The sequence below is a fragment of the Grammomys surdaster genome, unplaced genomic scaffold (genome assembly GCF_004785775.1).
Source record: "Grammomys surdaster isolate TR1022 unplaced genomic scaffold, NIH_TR_1.0 100, whole genome shotgun sequence".
NCBI lineage: Eukaryota > Metazoa > Chordata > Mammalia > Rodentia > Muridae > Grammomys > Grammomys surdaster.
Window position 1 is genome coordinate 6,924,541 of NW_021604579.1, and position 15,397 is coordinate 6,939,937.

The following is a 15,397-nucleotide window of genomic DNA, read 5'->3' on the forward strand; positions in this document are numbered from 1 at the left end:
AGTCTGAAACCCATAAATAAATGAGCCAGTGAGCCAGTCATTAACCAGAAGAACTTCTGAAATGTAGAACACAATAGTGGAGCAGGGTTCCTGACAATGAACCCAAGCCTAAGCCCGAACTTCTTAGCACGATTGACAGAGCTCCACAACACTGTCATGTGTGTCTCTGCATCTGTCTCCCCTTGGCTCCCACCCAGGGTGTTCTCTGTGGTGAGTAATGACATTCTCAGTCTGGATGAGCATTTCCACTCTTACCTCACCCCATACCCACAGCTGCTTCTGAACCTGGAGATTGCCACTGGCCCTTTAGTACAGAGCTTAGTTGGTCTGAGACTAAAGCCCACCCAAGCATTCATGTGGGGCTGTTTGCTATGTTCAGTGGAGCATCTGCAAACAAAACTCTCCTGGATAGCAAGATGTACCTTGTCCCTTTTGGAAGCAGACACAGGGCCCTAGATGACTCGAACCCTGGTCAAGCCCCTGCCATCTGCATGTAGTACTTAACAGTGACCAACAGGTGGGAAGTAGCATTCCGTGCAGTTGACCTCAGTGTGGCAGATCTCACAGAGAGTCACTGTAACAGTCCTGACTGCTATGTCACAGGGCAGCATCCTAGCACCCATACAGCAGTTGCTATGGATGCACAGTCTCCATGTCCTCTACACTCTTGCCCTGAGCATAGCTGCCATCCTTTGCCTGTCACATTCAGCCTCTTCTCTTAGTCCTGAATTCTAGTACCCTCACCCAGTTCCTGACAAACCGACTTCCTCAGGACAGAACTCAGCCATCTCCCAACCTCTATCACTGCTCATTTGTCCAACTTTAGCCTCAGAAGAGTTCCTCCCCACTCTGGGTCACATTCCCTCTTTCCATGAGATGCAGAAAGGAAGGCATAGGCTCCACCACCAGACTTGTCTGGCTTCAATTTCAGACTCTGTTTATTTGCTGCGCAACTCCAGTAAGTAACTATCCCTCAGAGCCTTCTTCATGGTCCATGAAGGAGACTCAAATCTACCTGAAGCCTGATTTGAGGATGAAGTGAACCAGTGCATAGAAATGACTCTGGACTGTTCTTCACACCTCCGTTGTCACATCACCTCCTCCCCTTTCCACCACCCCCACAGTCATCTTGAACCCCCAGCACCTGGGTTGAGTCTGGCACAGCGCATTTACCAGGAGTTCTTGCCAAACAAGAGTGGAAAAAAAATGGATAGATGAAACATTTTAAAATAACTAATCTGGGCGAGGAGGAAGTATTTCCAGGACCTTCTTTTTAGGAAAAAGAAAAAAGAAAGAAAGACAAAAAGAAAGAAACTACATATGGCTGAGCAGTGCTAAGAGCAGTGCTAACTTTGTTAATAAAGTTCCCTCAGGTCTTACTCCTGACCCTAGCAACTCTGAGTCGATGCTGTTGATTAACTTGTCTAAGCAATGGAGATAAAGGATGATTAGACAAGAAAAGGGCCCCTCCCCCACAACAACCATCAGAACCCATAGCACCGTTGAGCCTACAACCTGAACCTCTTAAAACCTCTTTTCATCCCGTCCCTGTCCTGGGGAACAACTGGAGACCAGGCAATGCCAAGCCAGAATAGATTTGGTCAGATCTTGCATACCACAAATGGTCATGACCACAGGGTGGTCAGACCACATAGTTCCCGTCAGGCTGACCAAGCAAACACCCTGTGTGAGCATGGGAGAGCAAGCATGGGGACAGAGAGTTGTCTTTAGTTTAGGATGTGCTTCTGAACCTCAGTACACAGGCTGCCAGACAGAAGCCCAGAAGTTCTAACTAAAACCACCACTAGACTACCACAGTTAATCCTCTCAGCTCTCAGGTATCACTGGGCCCTCACAGCAACCTCAGTGAGGTGAGCCCCATCTTTTCACCCAGCCAAAGCAGGGTGCTCCAGTCCAGTTTCTTTATTAAGGCATCAAAACATTTAAGCCTAAATCTAAGTGTCCTCATTTGTACAGAAGTATTTTATTCTCAATTTCCTTAAAATTGGGGAAATAATACCTCTCAGGTCTGTTTCAGGAATTTACCATGATAAGCCTGAGGCCTAGCATATCATAGAGAGTATCTCAGAGTATTATCTTGAGAACTGGAGAGACAGGGAAAAGATAAACAAGTAGATGGAGATGGGAAGGGTTTCTTATTCCTGCTTTCTAGTTTCCCATCCTGGCACCTTCTTCCTGGACCACCCTTTCCATTCCCATTTCTGAGAGCACTTCAAAGCCACCTCCACCAAGAGGCTGGCATTCCTTTCTCACCACCCTCCCAGCAAAACTATTCTGATGGAAGCCAAGAACATAAAATTGCCTCTGAGACCAGCAGCTGGCCTCAGCATGAGGACTTCACTGTGGGGGTCAGCTAAACATCCCAGTGAAGATCAAGCACAATGACTGAGTGTTGTGGCTGGAGGTGTCCCAAAGTATATCAGTTTATCCAACCCATGACCAACCCACAGCTCTTCAAGCTTCATACAGAGCCTAGTGCTCAAAAGTGCTTGTAGTCTAGTGATGCCACATCTACACGGCTGGAGATTGGGGGACACACCCGGAGTCCCAACACCTGGGCTGAGTGACTGTCAAGCAAATATAGCACTGTTTCTGAGCATAGTCACCACACAGGGAGAAGTGGGGTGTGGCGGATGAAGCAGCAAAGGGGAGGGGACTGGGGGTGGTGTCCTAGCTGTTCTAGGACAGAAGAAAAGGCTCTAGAGACCACATGCAACTGGGACATAAAGAGTTGGAAAGGTAGTTGACAGGTAGACTTTTGTCACTTCTCAAACTTAAGGCTAACCAGCTCAAAGAAGAAACCTTATGGGAAATAAAGGTTTTAAAATGAGCCAGATTTCTAATCAGCCTTTCTCCACTCTATCTTTATTATTAAATGGGTCTTTCAAATGGGACTCAAGGTTCAAATGACACTTAAGGTACATTAAGTCCACAGAGATAATATACAGCAGAAAACCTTAAATACCCTTGATAGGGTGGAAGGAGGGAAGGACTGGATGGGGTTTGTGAGGTGTTGCCCTTTATCTTTGCACCAGAGATTCTGGGCAGGGATTCACTCTCCCACTTGGAGGGAGGAATCTCAGAGGTGCCTCTTGGCTCCTGGAAGTGTCCTGCTGTCAGAAGTGTGGGGGAGGGGGCTGTTCAGTGCATACTGTGTTCTCAAGTTGATTTCTGGCTTCTCTCTGACTGAAAAATGAAGCACCCCACACACATATACAGGCACATATCAGTGTGGGTGTTCCTCATACCCATCTCTAGCACATATCACGCCATCAGGCACACATAGGAGCTGGAAACATTTCGGTAAAAGAACTGTACACTGATTGGGATTTTAAAAGTGAAAAATCAAATACTATGCTACGGTGCCTTAGATCAGTCAACCCTCAAAGTACCCCATGAGGTTGACAGACGATGAAACAAAGATAAAGACAGGGTGTCTAACTTGTCTGGGGTTACTTGTGGTCCTAATAAGTACCTGGAATGCTTCCCAGTGAAAGGTGCTGCTGAATCTGTCCCATGTTGTCTAAGTGACTTTAGGTAGGAATGAATATGGGTTTATGAGGGTAAAATCTAACCAGGATGCTACTGAAGTGATGGAGAACTGGGGAGGCTTCTGTAAAGGACACAAGTTCCCGGGTAACGGCAAATGGAAAGGAAACTTTCAATGTTTCTTTCTGCCCTTCTTGACCCAGTGGGTAGGAAAGAAAGGAGCCTAGGAATAAAAAGTGAGCAAGCCTGGACACTTGGGATAGAAAGATGTGCATGCCCACTGCCTGCAGGGCAGGGGATGCTAGCGAGGCGCTGCTGGCAGGTTCCCCCTGGGTCAGTAAGGAGGAACATAGCCCCAGGAATAGGTGTAGAGTACATACATGTCAAGACCAAGGCTGTCCTACAGAGATGTCCTGGGGCCCAGACATGTATGGGCCTCCTCTAATGACTTCCTGGTTCTCTTTATAGGTAGCCAGGCATTCAAAGTGGTCCAAATACAACCTATCTATCAGGTCTTTTAAAACATAGTGCTAATAGCCAGCCATATTGTTGCACCTAAACTTAAACTACTAAACTGTCAGATGATGTTATTCCATAACCCAGTGACCAAAAATAAGTCTTTCTATGAGGCAGAGCTTGCTTGAAAAGTGCAGGCTTTTTAATAAGGACAGCCCATTCAGGTGAGAAGGATCGAGACAGCCAATAAAAACTGGGAAGGGCCCTCAAGTAGCAGGGAAAGGATAAGATGATGCCCGGAGGCATGACCAAGGACTGCAGTGAAGGGAGGAGAGAAAGCTTGTACAGCTCAGTGTCATTGGAGCCTCCGAACCACAGGATCACAGAAGGACAGAATTAGATGTTTAGATGTGAAAAGACATTGAAGGCAGATGAGTCTGGAGATGCTCTGTCACTTCTAGCATGGGGAGGGGTGTTTTGATCATAAATGGCAAATAGGGAAGAGAAAATGACAACATCTAGGATAGACATCGATGAGTCTAAGAAGGATTCACGGATGCCAGGGACAGTGCTGAGGGCATTGAACACATCTCAGATAGAAAGTCTGAGACACAGAAGCTAGCATAGCCTCACCTTTTAGCTAGTGTAGCCAACACTCAGCCCAGGCTACCCCGCAGAGATGGGCTTCTGACCTGGAACATACCCAGCTCATTTTTGCAATCATTTGTGAGTACATGTTGGACTAAGTTAGAATCAGGAAAGAAAGTCTGCCCAAGTAATAAAGTCAAATATAGAAGTGTTGAAAGAATGTCATAAAATTCCATAAAGAATTCCACAGAGGGAAACACTACATGTGGCATGGCCATAAAAGAAATCTCCGGGCCAAGTCTTCACCAGTTCAGACCTGACAGCATTCTAGGAAGACTTCCTGGAAGAGGTTCAGCTTTAAACTGAGCCTTAAAAATAAAAAAATTGAGGGATTCAGAAGCAGAAGAGAAAAGGAGGAAATTCCTGGAGAGGGAGGGGGCTCAGCAGAAGCCACTGTGTTTCCAAGCTTGAGGCAGGATATACTGCATAGATTTAAAAGCCTGCAGATCCTGGAGGAGCAGCCTGGCGAGACGGCTTGGCAGCCATGAAGCAGAGCTGAAGGCTGGGCCACCGGCTGCCTGTGGATTAAGTGGGTGGACAGAGAGCCAGTGATGGGAGATAAAAGGGAGTGAAGTGGGTAATATTTAGAAGCAAATTCAGAGGGGAAGGAACGTCAGCCGTTGGGCTGGCAGCTGTGGTGCTTGCCAGCATTCTTCAGTTTCCTCCCTAGGAAAGCTGCTTTACCAGGCAACCTCTTTCTGGCTTTGAGAGAAGTCCAAATGGGAACTATTAACAAAGGCACGCGCACAGTTTTATCTCCATCAGAAAGTGCTTTGGCGGTAAGGAAGGCTTTCTCTCTGGCCACAGAGTGGAGTGGCTTGGGGGCTGTGGGGGGGGGGAGATCAGACGTGCTTGCAGATGGGGCTTCTTGGAATTCTTGAGAAATGGCCCCTTCCAACTCCAAGATTTTAGAAGTCTGTGTTGATGAGCTGAAAATGCTTCAAAGCTCCGAGGCTAGGATTTCATGACGTGAAGATTCTTCCGGTCCAAAAATGTCTCAGAGCTGAAGGTTCTAAGATTTCACCATTCTTTGGTTTTCTGAGCCTCAGAGTTTGGGCTCCTGGGTAGAGAAGTCCTCAGTCTGGAAGTTTTACTGTGAGTTTATGATTCAAGCTTCATCACCTTCACCTTTGGGAACTCATTGTCCTTTGATGGAGGTGCCTCAGCTGTCCTGTGTTTCTGCTTCTGTGTCTGCCACCTGACTCTCAGGCCCCCATTCAGACAAGACATAGATATCAAGATTTGGGTCAATTGGGTCACAAAGATGAGACAGATGGAGTCTTCAGTGTCATTAGGACCTTTTTTGCAAATTGCCACTTGGACCCAGAAGTAATCCATGCGTACCTACAAAGCTGTATTAACAGAGGGAGAGCTTCCCAACGATGACAGTTCCAGAACAGCTCCTGGTCCCAGGGCTGTGAGTGGGAGGCACAGCAGGGGGTGGAGGGGCTGAAGTATAAAGAAATCCTGTTTTGCAGACCTGGTTCTAGAGCTACAATAAGCCACCTGAGAGCAGACTGTGCTGAATCTACCCCCTGACTAAGAATGTCAGAGACAAGACAGTGTGCCCTGAGATCCACCCTGAGTGTCCAGCTTCCATGGCCTGTGTTTATTTCTTCCACCCAAAGGTGAGCACTCAGGTCTCATGGAAGGCAAGCTGAGGGGCCCAACAATGTGGACTGGAGGGCTGCCTGCCCCAGAAGCTCAGAGAGAGCCCCAGGCCTCAGGAATAGGCATTATTGGAGAATCTAGGGGTTAGTGACAGGTTCTGAAAGCATTGGACATGTGACAGGAAGCAGAAAAGATCAGGGTCTCATTATGAAGGAGGAAGAACCAGGACATAGGAACCACTACTATTTAGATACTGTGGGGTTGAGTTTCTACAGTAAAGTAGGACTAGTAACTCCCACCTCTCAGGGTACAAAAGCAATGTGCACTCTCAGGTCATGAGTTCTCAGCAGGCGAAAATCTATGCCATTCATTTCCAGGTCTCTGGCCCAGATCCTGCACTGCACTGCGCTGCACTGCACTGTGGCTGCTCTAGTTAATGAGTAAAATAATGAAGAAAGTGGTGAACCTTAAGGAAGAAGAGAATCAAGCCTGGGCAGGGGTCAAGCAGACTATTCTACAACAGGTTAAGAGGCTCTCTTTGCTCTACAGACTTGCAGCCAGATCCCCCACCCCTACACCTAGGAACCAACCAGTTTCCTGAAAGGTAAGTGTTAGCCATGGTCAGCCAAGGATAAGCCTGCCAAAGATGGATAAGTCAAACTTAAAGTTGTGGTGTAGGTTGGCTCAGACACTCTAAGGTATGGAGCCAAACATGAGAATTATAGAAGGCAGCTCAATAGAGTGGTGGGAACAAAAAAGATAACAGGCTCATGGAGGAAACGTGACTAGTCTGAAATCCTTGGCAAGGTAGAAATGGGGTGCTTGTTTTGAATCAGAACTCTCTATGTTATATGTATTGAATGCCTGTGTCTTTCCAAAATTCATATGCTTACACCTAACCCCTGGAGTGGTGATACGGCTCTAACTGATAGAGATTGGCTCATGATGACAGAGCCTTGTGAATTACCGACCTTATAAAGGCCTGAGGAAAGTCACCACTCTCTTTAGTCCCTTGTCACCAGGTAGTCCCGTCTATGAAGCAGGAGCCTTCATCACATACTGAGTCTTCTGGTACCTTGATCTTTAACCTCAAAGCCTCTAGAATCATGAACAATGTTTATAAAAAACGTAGTATAACATGTTTTGTTGTAATATCTCATAGGGACTGGTACTGCTCACTTGATGATTTTGCTATTTTGTGTCCTTACAGGAAGCACTGAAGCTGTTGAAGTTTACAAAAGGGGGTCCGTTGCTGTGGTTTATGTAATCTGCCTTCACATATCCATTTTCTCATCCATGCTGGTTTATAGAAGGGGATAAAACATGCATATCATAGTTGCTGAACATCAGTCATCATTCATTGTGAAAATATTTAGAATGCACTTTCTAAACCAGACACATATACAGAAGCTCTGACTATATGTGAACTCAGAAGACCATTCACTATTCAACTGTACAGGTTTATTAGGGGGCTATCCTCACAGTAGTCTCATGGGAAGCTGGAGACGAACTTCTGTGAGATTGGTACCCAGAACATCTTTGGAAACTCCTATATTGGAATACGTTAAGATTTAATTTTTAAGCCAGAGGAAAAAAGCTTTAGTATTTTTAAATTTTTTTTTGTATTTTATATTTTTACTTTATCAATAATGATATATCACATGTATATGTCTATACATGCATACATATATATATGTGTGTGTGTGTGTGCATGCATGTATATTCACCAGATAATACCATGAACTATGAAAAAAAAACAAAACAAAATCAATCCACCTTATAGATTAAAGAGTATAGATTTTAGCAATAGATGTTCTTGATCTCCTGATCCTGTCTATGTAACCAAAGCCAATGACTCAAATTTTTCAAGTCTCAGATTATTGTCTTTACAGTAGATATGTCAATAAAGCTTTTAGCACTTCCCTGGGGACTGGAGTTAATATCCTTTGAGGTCCAATGCTGCACTCAGCACAGAGACAGAGCTCAGCAATTGATTCTGTGATTTTTAACTCGCTAAGGAGGAGACTGAAGTATTTCACAAATATTTTGTGCACTTTCAGCAGGCAGGCTCCACTCATGGCTCTCAGACACTGGATAGCGCCAGGGCATGATGGTAAAACCTAGCAGTGGACAGAGAAGCATGATCCTTCTTCTCTTACCAAACCTAGAAAGACCATGTAACTCATAGTGTTCTCAATCAGTGCCTCCACAATATAGTGTGAGTGGACAGAAGAGGAAGGACTGAGAGTCCCACCATGGGTCTCAACCTCCCTGATGCTGTGACCCTTTAATATAGTTCCTCATGTTGTGATGACCCTCCCAGCCATAAAATCATTTTTGTTGCTACTTCATAACTGTAATTTTGCTACCGTTATGAATCTTAATTAAAACTTTTTGGAGATACAGATTTGTCAAAGAGGTCACCACTCCTAGGTTGAGAACCACTGCCCCAGAGAGAGTTGTGGCAACCAGTATCAGTCCCTGGAAAAAGCAAGCAGAGCTGATAAGGATCTCCAGCTCCTCAGACTGTCATAGGATCTGTCCTGAAGGCTTAAACATCCCAGGCTTCCAAAAGCAGGCGCTTACCACATCACATTTTCTGTAGTACTAAAGACTGTGTCTAGTGCTTTACATCCAGTAAGTACCTGTCAGTGAGCTATAGTCTTTTTACTTTGCATTTTGAGACAATGTTACTAAGTTGCCTGGCTATGCACTCACTCTGCAGCCCAGGTAGGCTTGAACTTGTGATCTCCTGCCTCAGCCTCTTGGAGAGCTGCAGTTATGGGGCTGTGGTCTCCCCCACCCTTTACACAGTCCAGCTTCATGTTGTCTAGCAATGGTTAGACAGTGGATATGGCTGCTGGAAGAAGGGCCTGCCCACTTCTCACGTAGCTCTCTTTTTCCTCTGTCCTGGAGCCCACTAAGACTCCCTGCCAGGAACAGAAACCACATATAAGAAGTTCTTCAGTCACTTAGAGTCTCACAGACTGGCTCTGTTCCTTATTAGCCATGTGGCCTTGGGCAAGTCATTCAACCATACTTGGTGCCCACCTTAGAAAGCCAAAGTGTTACAAGGAGAATTCAATGAAATGGAAATGCACATGGAGCTTCCTGCTGGGTGCCTGGCACGTGCAATTGATTAGAATGGTCCTATGGAATGTCAGGGCTGGAAGGGGCATGAAAGATGACCTAATCCTGGTGTCTGATTTCACAGGCAGGGTGAACTGAGCCCAAGGAGAGGAACTGACTTGCCCAAGGTCACATGGTAAAATCTTAGTAATACTGAATCTAGCACCTTGAGTTTATTTTTGAAATCAAAGGTCAAAACCTGTAGTAGACCTGCTCGCCCTTCCTGCAAGTAAGCAGTTACCAGCTTCCCAAGCTTCCCCTGTCCTCCTGCCCCGTAAGTCCAATTGAAATTTTGACCTCTACTTAGTAAGCAAATATATATATATATATATATATATATATATATATATATATATATTTCTCAGCCAGAGCATAAAAATCTCAGCTTTAGCATAAAAGCTGTCTTTTAAGCATTTTTCTCCTCTTCCTTGCCCACTGCCCACCCCCAATTTTGCAATAACAGTGATGCTTCGAGGAAAGAAAAAATAAAAATCTGATGCACATAACAGATATTTCAGTCCAATAACGCATCACAGATGTTCCTATCAAACTGTGCATGCACACAATTTTACTGAGAAGGCAGTTGCCTTTCTGACTTTCAGGTTGGAGATCCCTATACTGACCCCATCTGCCCAGGTTCTGTATTCCCACTCTTTCCAGTTCGCCCAATGGCTGCCCAAGAGCATGAAGGAGGGGTTTCATCACCTCCCTCCAAGATGATATGAGGACAAATTGGTGCCGTCAGGCTCCCGGGCAGGTGGTGAAGGGTGTGCAGATTAGGAAAGGAGTGGACTCCTGTTTTCTTTTGCCTGAGACTTGTTTGTTACAGCCCTTTCAAGAAGCTGGACCCAAGAACAATTTGAAGAGCGGGCCCAGGCTGGTGGTGGGGTGGGAGTGTTTTTGCAACAGAAACTGGAGTCTGTTTGATCTTCAAACATAGGCTTTGGAGACTGTCAGCAGGCTCCTTGCTGGCCGATGAACGGCTCTCAGTAACTTTTCCTAAAACATAAGCTCACACACTTCGCAGCAAATGTTTTCAACCCACCAGAGCCGTCATTTGGTTGAACAGCAGTGTTTCCAGACTCCCGAAGAAAGATAGTTTTGTTGTTTTAAGAGAGAGAGATTAAAGCCAGGGCTGTTTAAGCAGAGAGCTCCAATGCTTCCTTCAGCCTTTGTCAGGTTCCCCTGTGGTTGCTACAAAGAGTGTGATAGCGGATCCCTCACCTCCCAAACCTAAAATAGATATCTATGGGGGCCAGACAGGAGCACTATGGGAAGAGAAGCCTCCCACAAAACTGCCTCCAAAATGAGATGGGCGGTGAGTGCTGGGGGCCCCTCTGCCACAGATAATATCAGCTCACGAGGCTGGCAAGGGGAAAGTCACTTCAGAAGCAAAGTGCCGCTCTGTTCAGAGGGCTAGGCGCTGGGGCAGAGAATACACAGGATTTTCCCCGTGGAGATGGAGGCAGGCATAGTCAGAACCCTGCGGGGCGTGACTAACTGCCCCAATATTCCTGCCACCGGGCCCTCTGGGTAAGGACTCCACAATTATGGGAGAGCCAGCAGGAGAACTCACAAACCAGCCTTTCATTTGGCCGGCAAATCAATCTGGCTTCTTACCTCCCTGGGGACAATATTGCATTTCCCCTGGAAAAACAAAGGCCAGATATCTCGGAAGGGGGATCAGCTTCTACAGCAGTTCCCTGGTGACGCACTTGCAACATCTCTGGAGCAATTGGGTCTGATTCCAGGGATAGAGTCTGGGGTCCAAGTCTTTTTATGAGACTATTTCCTTAATGATGAGCATGCATGTCTTGAGACCACACTTCACTTAGAGCATCAACCCAGACCCTGTACTGGGGCCTCTTTGTAGGAGTCACAAGTCTGGGAGCTCCCATCATGGGTTGACAGCTCTGTTCTCTAGGCACAGATGTGAACTTATTGTTCCCAGGGCCTCAGAGTTGAGTTTGGGACTAGTGAGTTTCGAATGACCTCTGTCCATGGAGACAGGCTTTTAATGACATTTTGCTGAATCAGGTCCCTGACAGCCAGAGACTTTAAACCTCTTAAACCCCTCCTTTCTTACTCCCTAGGTTCAGAAATCAGAACTGCCAAACTTCAGCAAACACATTTCTCTGCAATTATTACCCACTGACTCTCCTTGCTGACTGGAAGTTCCCCCAGTCTTAGGGAGGCAGCTCCGGAGTCACAGAGATTAGCAAAGGTCCAGGATATCATGAAGAACTTAGTGCTAATCAGCAAAGCAGTGCTGGTGGAGGCGAAGTCCACAAAACCTTCCCTGACAGCACAGCCTAGGCACCACGCCTTCCACCTCTGTGCTGTTTCTATAAACACACCCACAGGTATGTATCCAAACAGCCTCTGGACAGCCTTGTGCTTCAAAGCCCCAGGGCCTGGGGAAGACTGCTGCAAATGGGCAACTCCCTCCTTCTGTTTTGAATCACTCTGATGCGCCCAGGGAAATTCTTTCTGCTCAGGCAAGCACAGCAGGTGGAGAGTGGATATCCCCAACAGGGAACCACTGAAATGGAAAGAAACACCCAAACTCTGGCACGTAGTAGTTTCCCCTGACCCCATTAGAGCAGCCCAGTGCTGTTCAGGACCAGAGAGATGCTTTTGCTTGGGGTGGGGGCAGGGAGAATGGGACCTGGCTCTGGCTGTCTGTTGGAGCATGACAAAGATCAGACACTAGGACCAAGACTCTGGAGACAGCTTGCTAAACTGGCAAGTGGGTTCCTACCTGGGAGAAGTTGAGCCCATTGAGAGGATGACACTGCTCCTCAACCCGTTCCACAGCCCCAGTGCTCTTCTTCATCTTCTCTGCCTGCTGGGCCAGGTAGAGGTCCAGCACAGGCACACCTCGGGAGCGTACATCTGTCTCTGTGAGGGAGTTCACCATAAGCATCACCCACACGGGCCTCTTGCGCTCCCAGTTACCAGCAATGGCATTGAACAGGTAGTCAGCATACAACCCCTTTCCTCGCTGTGCTGGAGTCATCCATGAGGGCATCATCAGCTTCACATAGTCCAAGTGGCGCTTCAGGCGCCAGTAGAGCTCCCTTGGCAGCACATCCTGCAGGTTCTCCCCGTGGGGCAACAGCTGGCAACTGGCCAGGGCTGAGATGGTATAGGGATCTGTCAGATCCAGCTCAAAGTAGACACGAGTGCTGGCCTGGAAGGCTGCTTTGGAATTATCAGGGATGAAGTCCCAGACTCGGGTATAGGGAACATGGATGGTGCCAAACAAGTAGGCTGGAGGATGGCGCCGAATAGTCCACAGGAAGGAGTTCAGGTCCCTCTGCTACAAGGAGAGAGAAGAGGAGAGGCAGATCAGTGAGGCCAAAGGCAGCAGAGCAGAGCCAGGGTTGGCACCGAGAGATGGCAAGGGTAGATGGGGCCAGAAGGCAGAGGCCCTCTGGCAAGGGCTTTCCAAGCTAAAAGTTCCACATTCAAATGCTGGCTTTGTCCTTTCTTAGTTGAATAATTTGCAGTACATCATTTTACTTCCCACAGACTCAGTTTCCTCTTCTGCAAAATGGGGGTGAGAATGGGAGTTATTGGTAGGAGTGAAAAACAGAACATACATATCTGAAGCTCTCAGAGTAGTGCCAGGCACAGAGGAAGTGGGCAACGAAAGGAGGCTCTCTTTATGACTAGCTTTCACTGTGAAAGCCAAGGGCTGCCACACCACCTGAGAACATTCATGCTTGGCCAAGCCAAACCTTCACCAGGGTGTTTCATGTGGAGGGTGGGGAGAGGGGGGACCAAGAGTCCTGCTCTGGCAAGAAAAGAGGAAGTCATATAACTTTTAAATACAGCCATTAGAAGACACATGCCAAGAGCACTCTGAAAGCAGAACACCTATTAAAAATAGCACACCTATTTCAGCAGCTACTTTCCGTTCGAGTGGGTAAGGTTTTCTTCTTGGAGGGCAGGTCATGGGTGTTAGCTACTTTGCCCCACTCGAGGAGACCATAGGTGAGAAAATGTTTTAAAATCTTGCAAAGCCAAATCAAGTCTCGGTAGCTGGTTTGGGAGGAGAGGATTTCATAGAATTAACCCCAAGAAATGTACATATTCTGGGTGCTTTTCTAAACTTCCCCACCAAAAAGGTGTACCTGGCTCTCCATTTCCAAGTCTATCTTTTTCTGTGACCTAGGCACACAGTAGGGTTGTGTACCTTTAGTAGGGCCCCACATACCAGGGCTGTATTTCCCAGTAACAATTAGGATTTGGAAAGAAACAGGAGTAGGGGACTATCTCCCAAGCAAAGCCAGTTTCCATCTAGAAAAGTCCCTGGAGTGACCACTGACCACTTACAAACTTTAGGTCAACTCAATGTATTCCTACCTGATTCTGGCACAAATGAAAGTATTTATTGTGGGTGGTGGAAATAGAACCATACTTTACCAACAAACCTTGTAAATTTGAATGCACAATAGATAGTGCCTACCAGCTATCCAGCTGGTTTCTTGCACAAGGCAGACTGCTAGCTGTGCACCTTGCCCAAGGCCAACCTATGCCCTGCTAATAGGGTAGCACAGGAAGATCTTGCAACAGTGTTCTGATCTCCTGGCCTCCTGTTCAAGATGATTGCCAATGCATGAATCTATACTTGAAGAGAAGGACATTGCAGGGAAAATCAAGAAAGTTGGGAGAAGCAATAATTACTTGGTCTCCTCAGGAAAATATTAGATAAGCAAATTCATTCTGTCATTTCTGTTTCTCTCCTCTGGTCTCTTACCCCTTTTCAGGAAACAGAGGCATTTGGGACAATAGGTAGGGTCTGGGGTACAGAGGGAGAGGAGTGAGAATGAGCACCGGGAGATCCAGCCTTAGGTCAGAAAAGGGGCAAGGAGAGAGGGGGAAGCCTGGCTGGAGGAACTGTGTGACTGAAACAGCAAAAAGGTTGGAAGTCAGGGTGTAGAAAAGGGCACTAGGTGTTGGGAAGATGAAGGCAGAAGGCAGAAAGAGACCAAAGGGTAAAGGTATGATAAAAGACAGGGGAGTCAGAAGCGGGCACAGAAAGGAGAACCATCCAACTAAGACCAAAAATCTAGGGGAAACTGTCCGCGAGTGGAGAAGGAACCATCTGGGCTGGGCTAGGCTCAGAGTTGGAGCACGGGAGGACAGATGCTAGGGAAGGGAGCCCGGGCTGTGCCCAGAGGGCGGAGGTGGAGCGAGTGGGCTGAATGGAGAAGGCTGGTCCCAAACCCTGGCCCCTCAGGCAGGAGTGTCCAGGCAGGCGGGAGAGTGGCGGGGCTGGCGCTCGCTCACCGATCCGGGCGGCCGGCACTGTCCTCCGTCGGGGGGTTGCGGGCGGGCGCGGGCGGTGGCAAGAAGGGCGGCTAGCAGCGGCCCCGCCAGGGCGACGTGCATCCTGCCGGGGCCCGCGGGACGCGGGGGACCCTCTTGGGCAGCGCCCCCTCAGCAGGGCGGGGAGCCCCCAGCTGGGCACCGAGGATCTTCTGGAGCACAGGGCTCCAGGCGCGAGATGCTGGGAGCCCGCTGGGGCGTGGCTGGATGTCCCTGTCGGACCTGGGGGTCCCTCTGGGGCGGGGCTCCGTCTGTTGGAAGAGGGGGATCCTCTGGGGCGGGGCCCCTCACCAGGGCGCGCAGCCGGGTTGGCCGAGCCCCGGAATTCTGCGAGCGCGCAGGGGTCCTAGAGCGCGTGGGGGTCCCGGAGCCGCGTCAGGGTCCAGGGGTACGCGGGGCTCCTAGGGCAGTCCTGAGATTCCAGGGTGAGCAGGGGAACTCGGGTTATGCTGGGCACCCGGGGCGCGCAAGGGTCCCAGGGGTGCGCGGCGCTCCAGGGGGCGCGCAGTGGGACAAGTGCGGCAGAGGGCGCGGCGGGGCGGGGGTCGGCTCTGAGGTGCCGGGCTGCCCCCGAGCCCGGCTCAGAGGGGCGGCGGGCGGCCGCGCGGCCGCTGCCCGGGCTCCGCCATGCTGCTCCGCGGCCGGGAGGGAGGGAGAGAGGAGGGCGGGAGAGCGGCGCGGAGCCGGGCCGGGCGGGGGGCTGGGG

The 15,397-nt window shown here is 48.5% G+C and overlaps 1 protein-coding gene across 1 annotated transcript in view; it reads right to left on the minus strand.

The window, feature by feature from the left end:
* Positions 1 to 14,754, minus strand: part of Trabd2b (TraB domain containing 2B) — a 222,429-nt gene extending 207,675 nt beyond the window's left edge. The window contains exons 1-2 of the mRNA XM_028787494.1: positions 14,653 to 14,754; positions 12,116 to 12,676 (exon numbers count right to left, since the gene is read on the minus strand). Coding sequence (XP_028643327.1) covers positions 12,116 to 12,676; positions 14,653 to 14,754 — 663 coding nt within the window. The remainder of the gene's footprint in view (positions 1 to 12,115; positions 12,677 to 14,652) is intronic.
* Between the last annotated feature and the right edge of the window lie 643 nt (positions 14,755 to 15,397).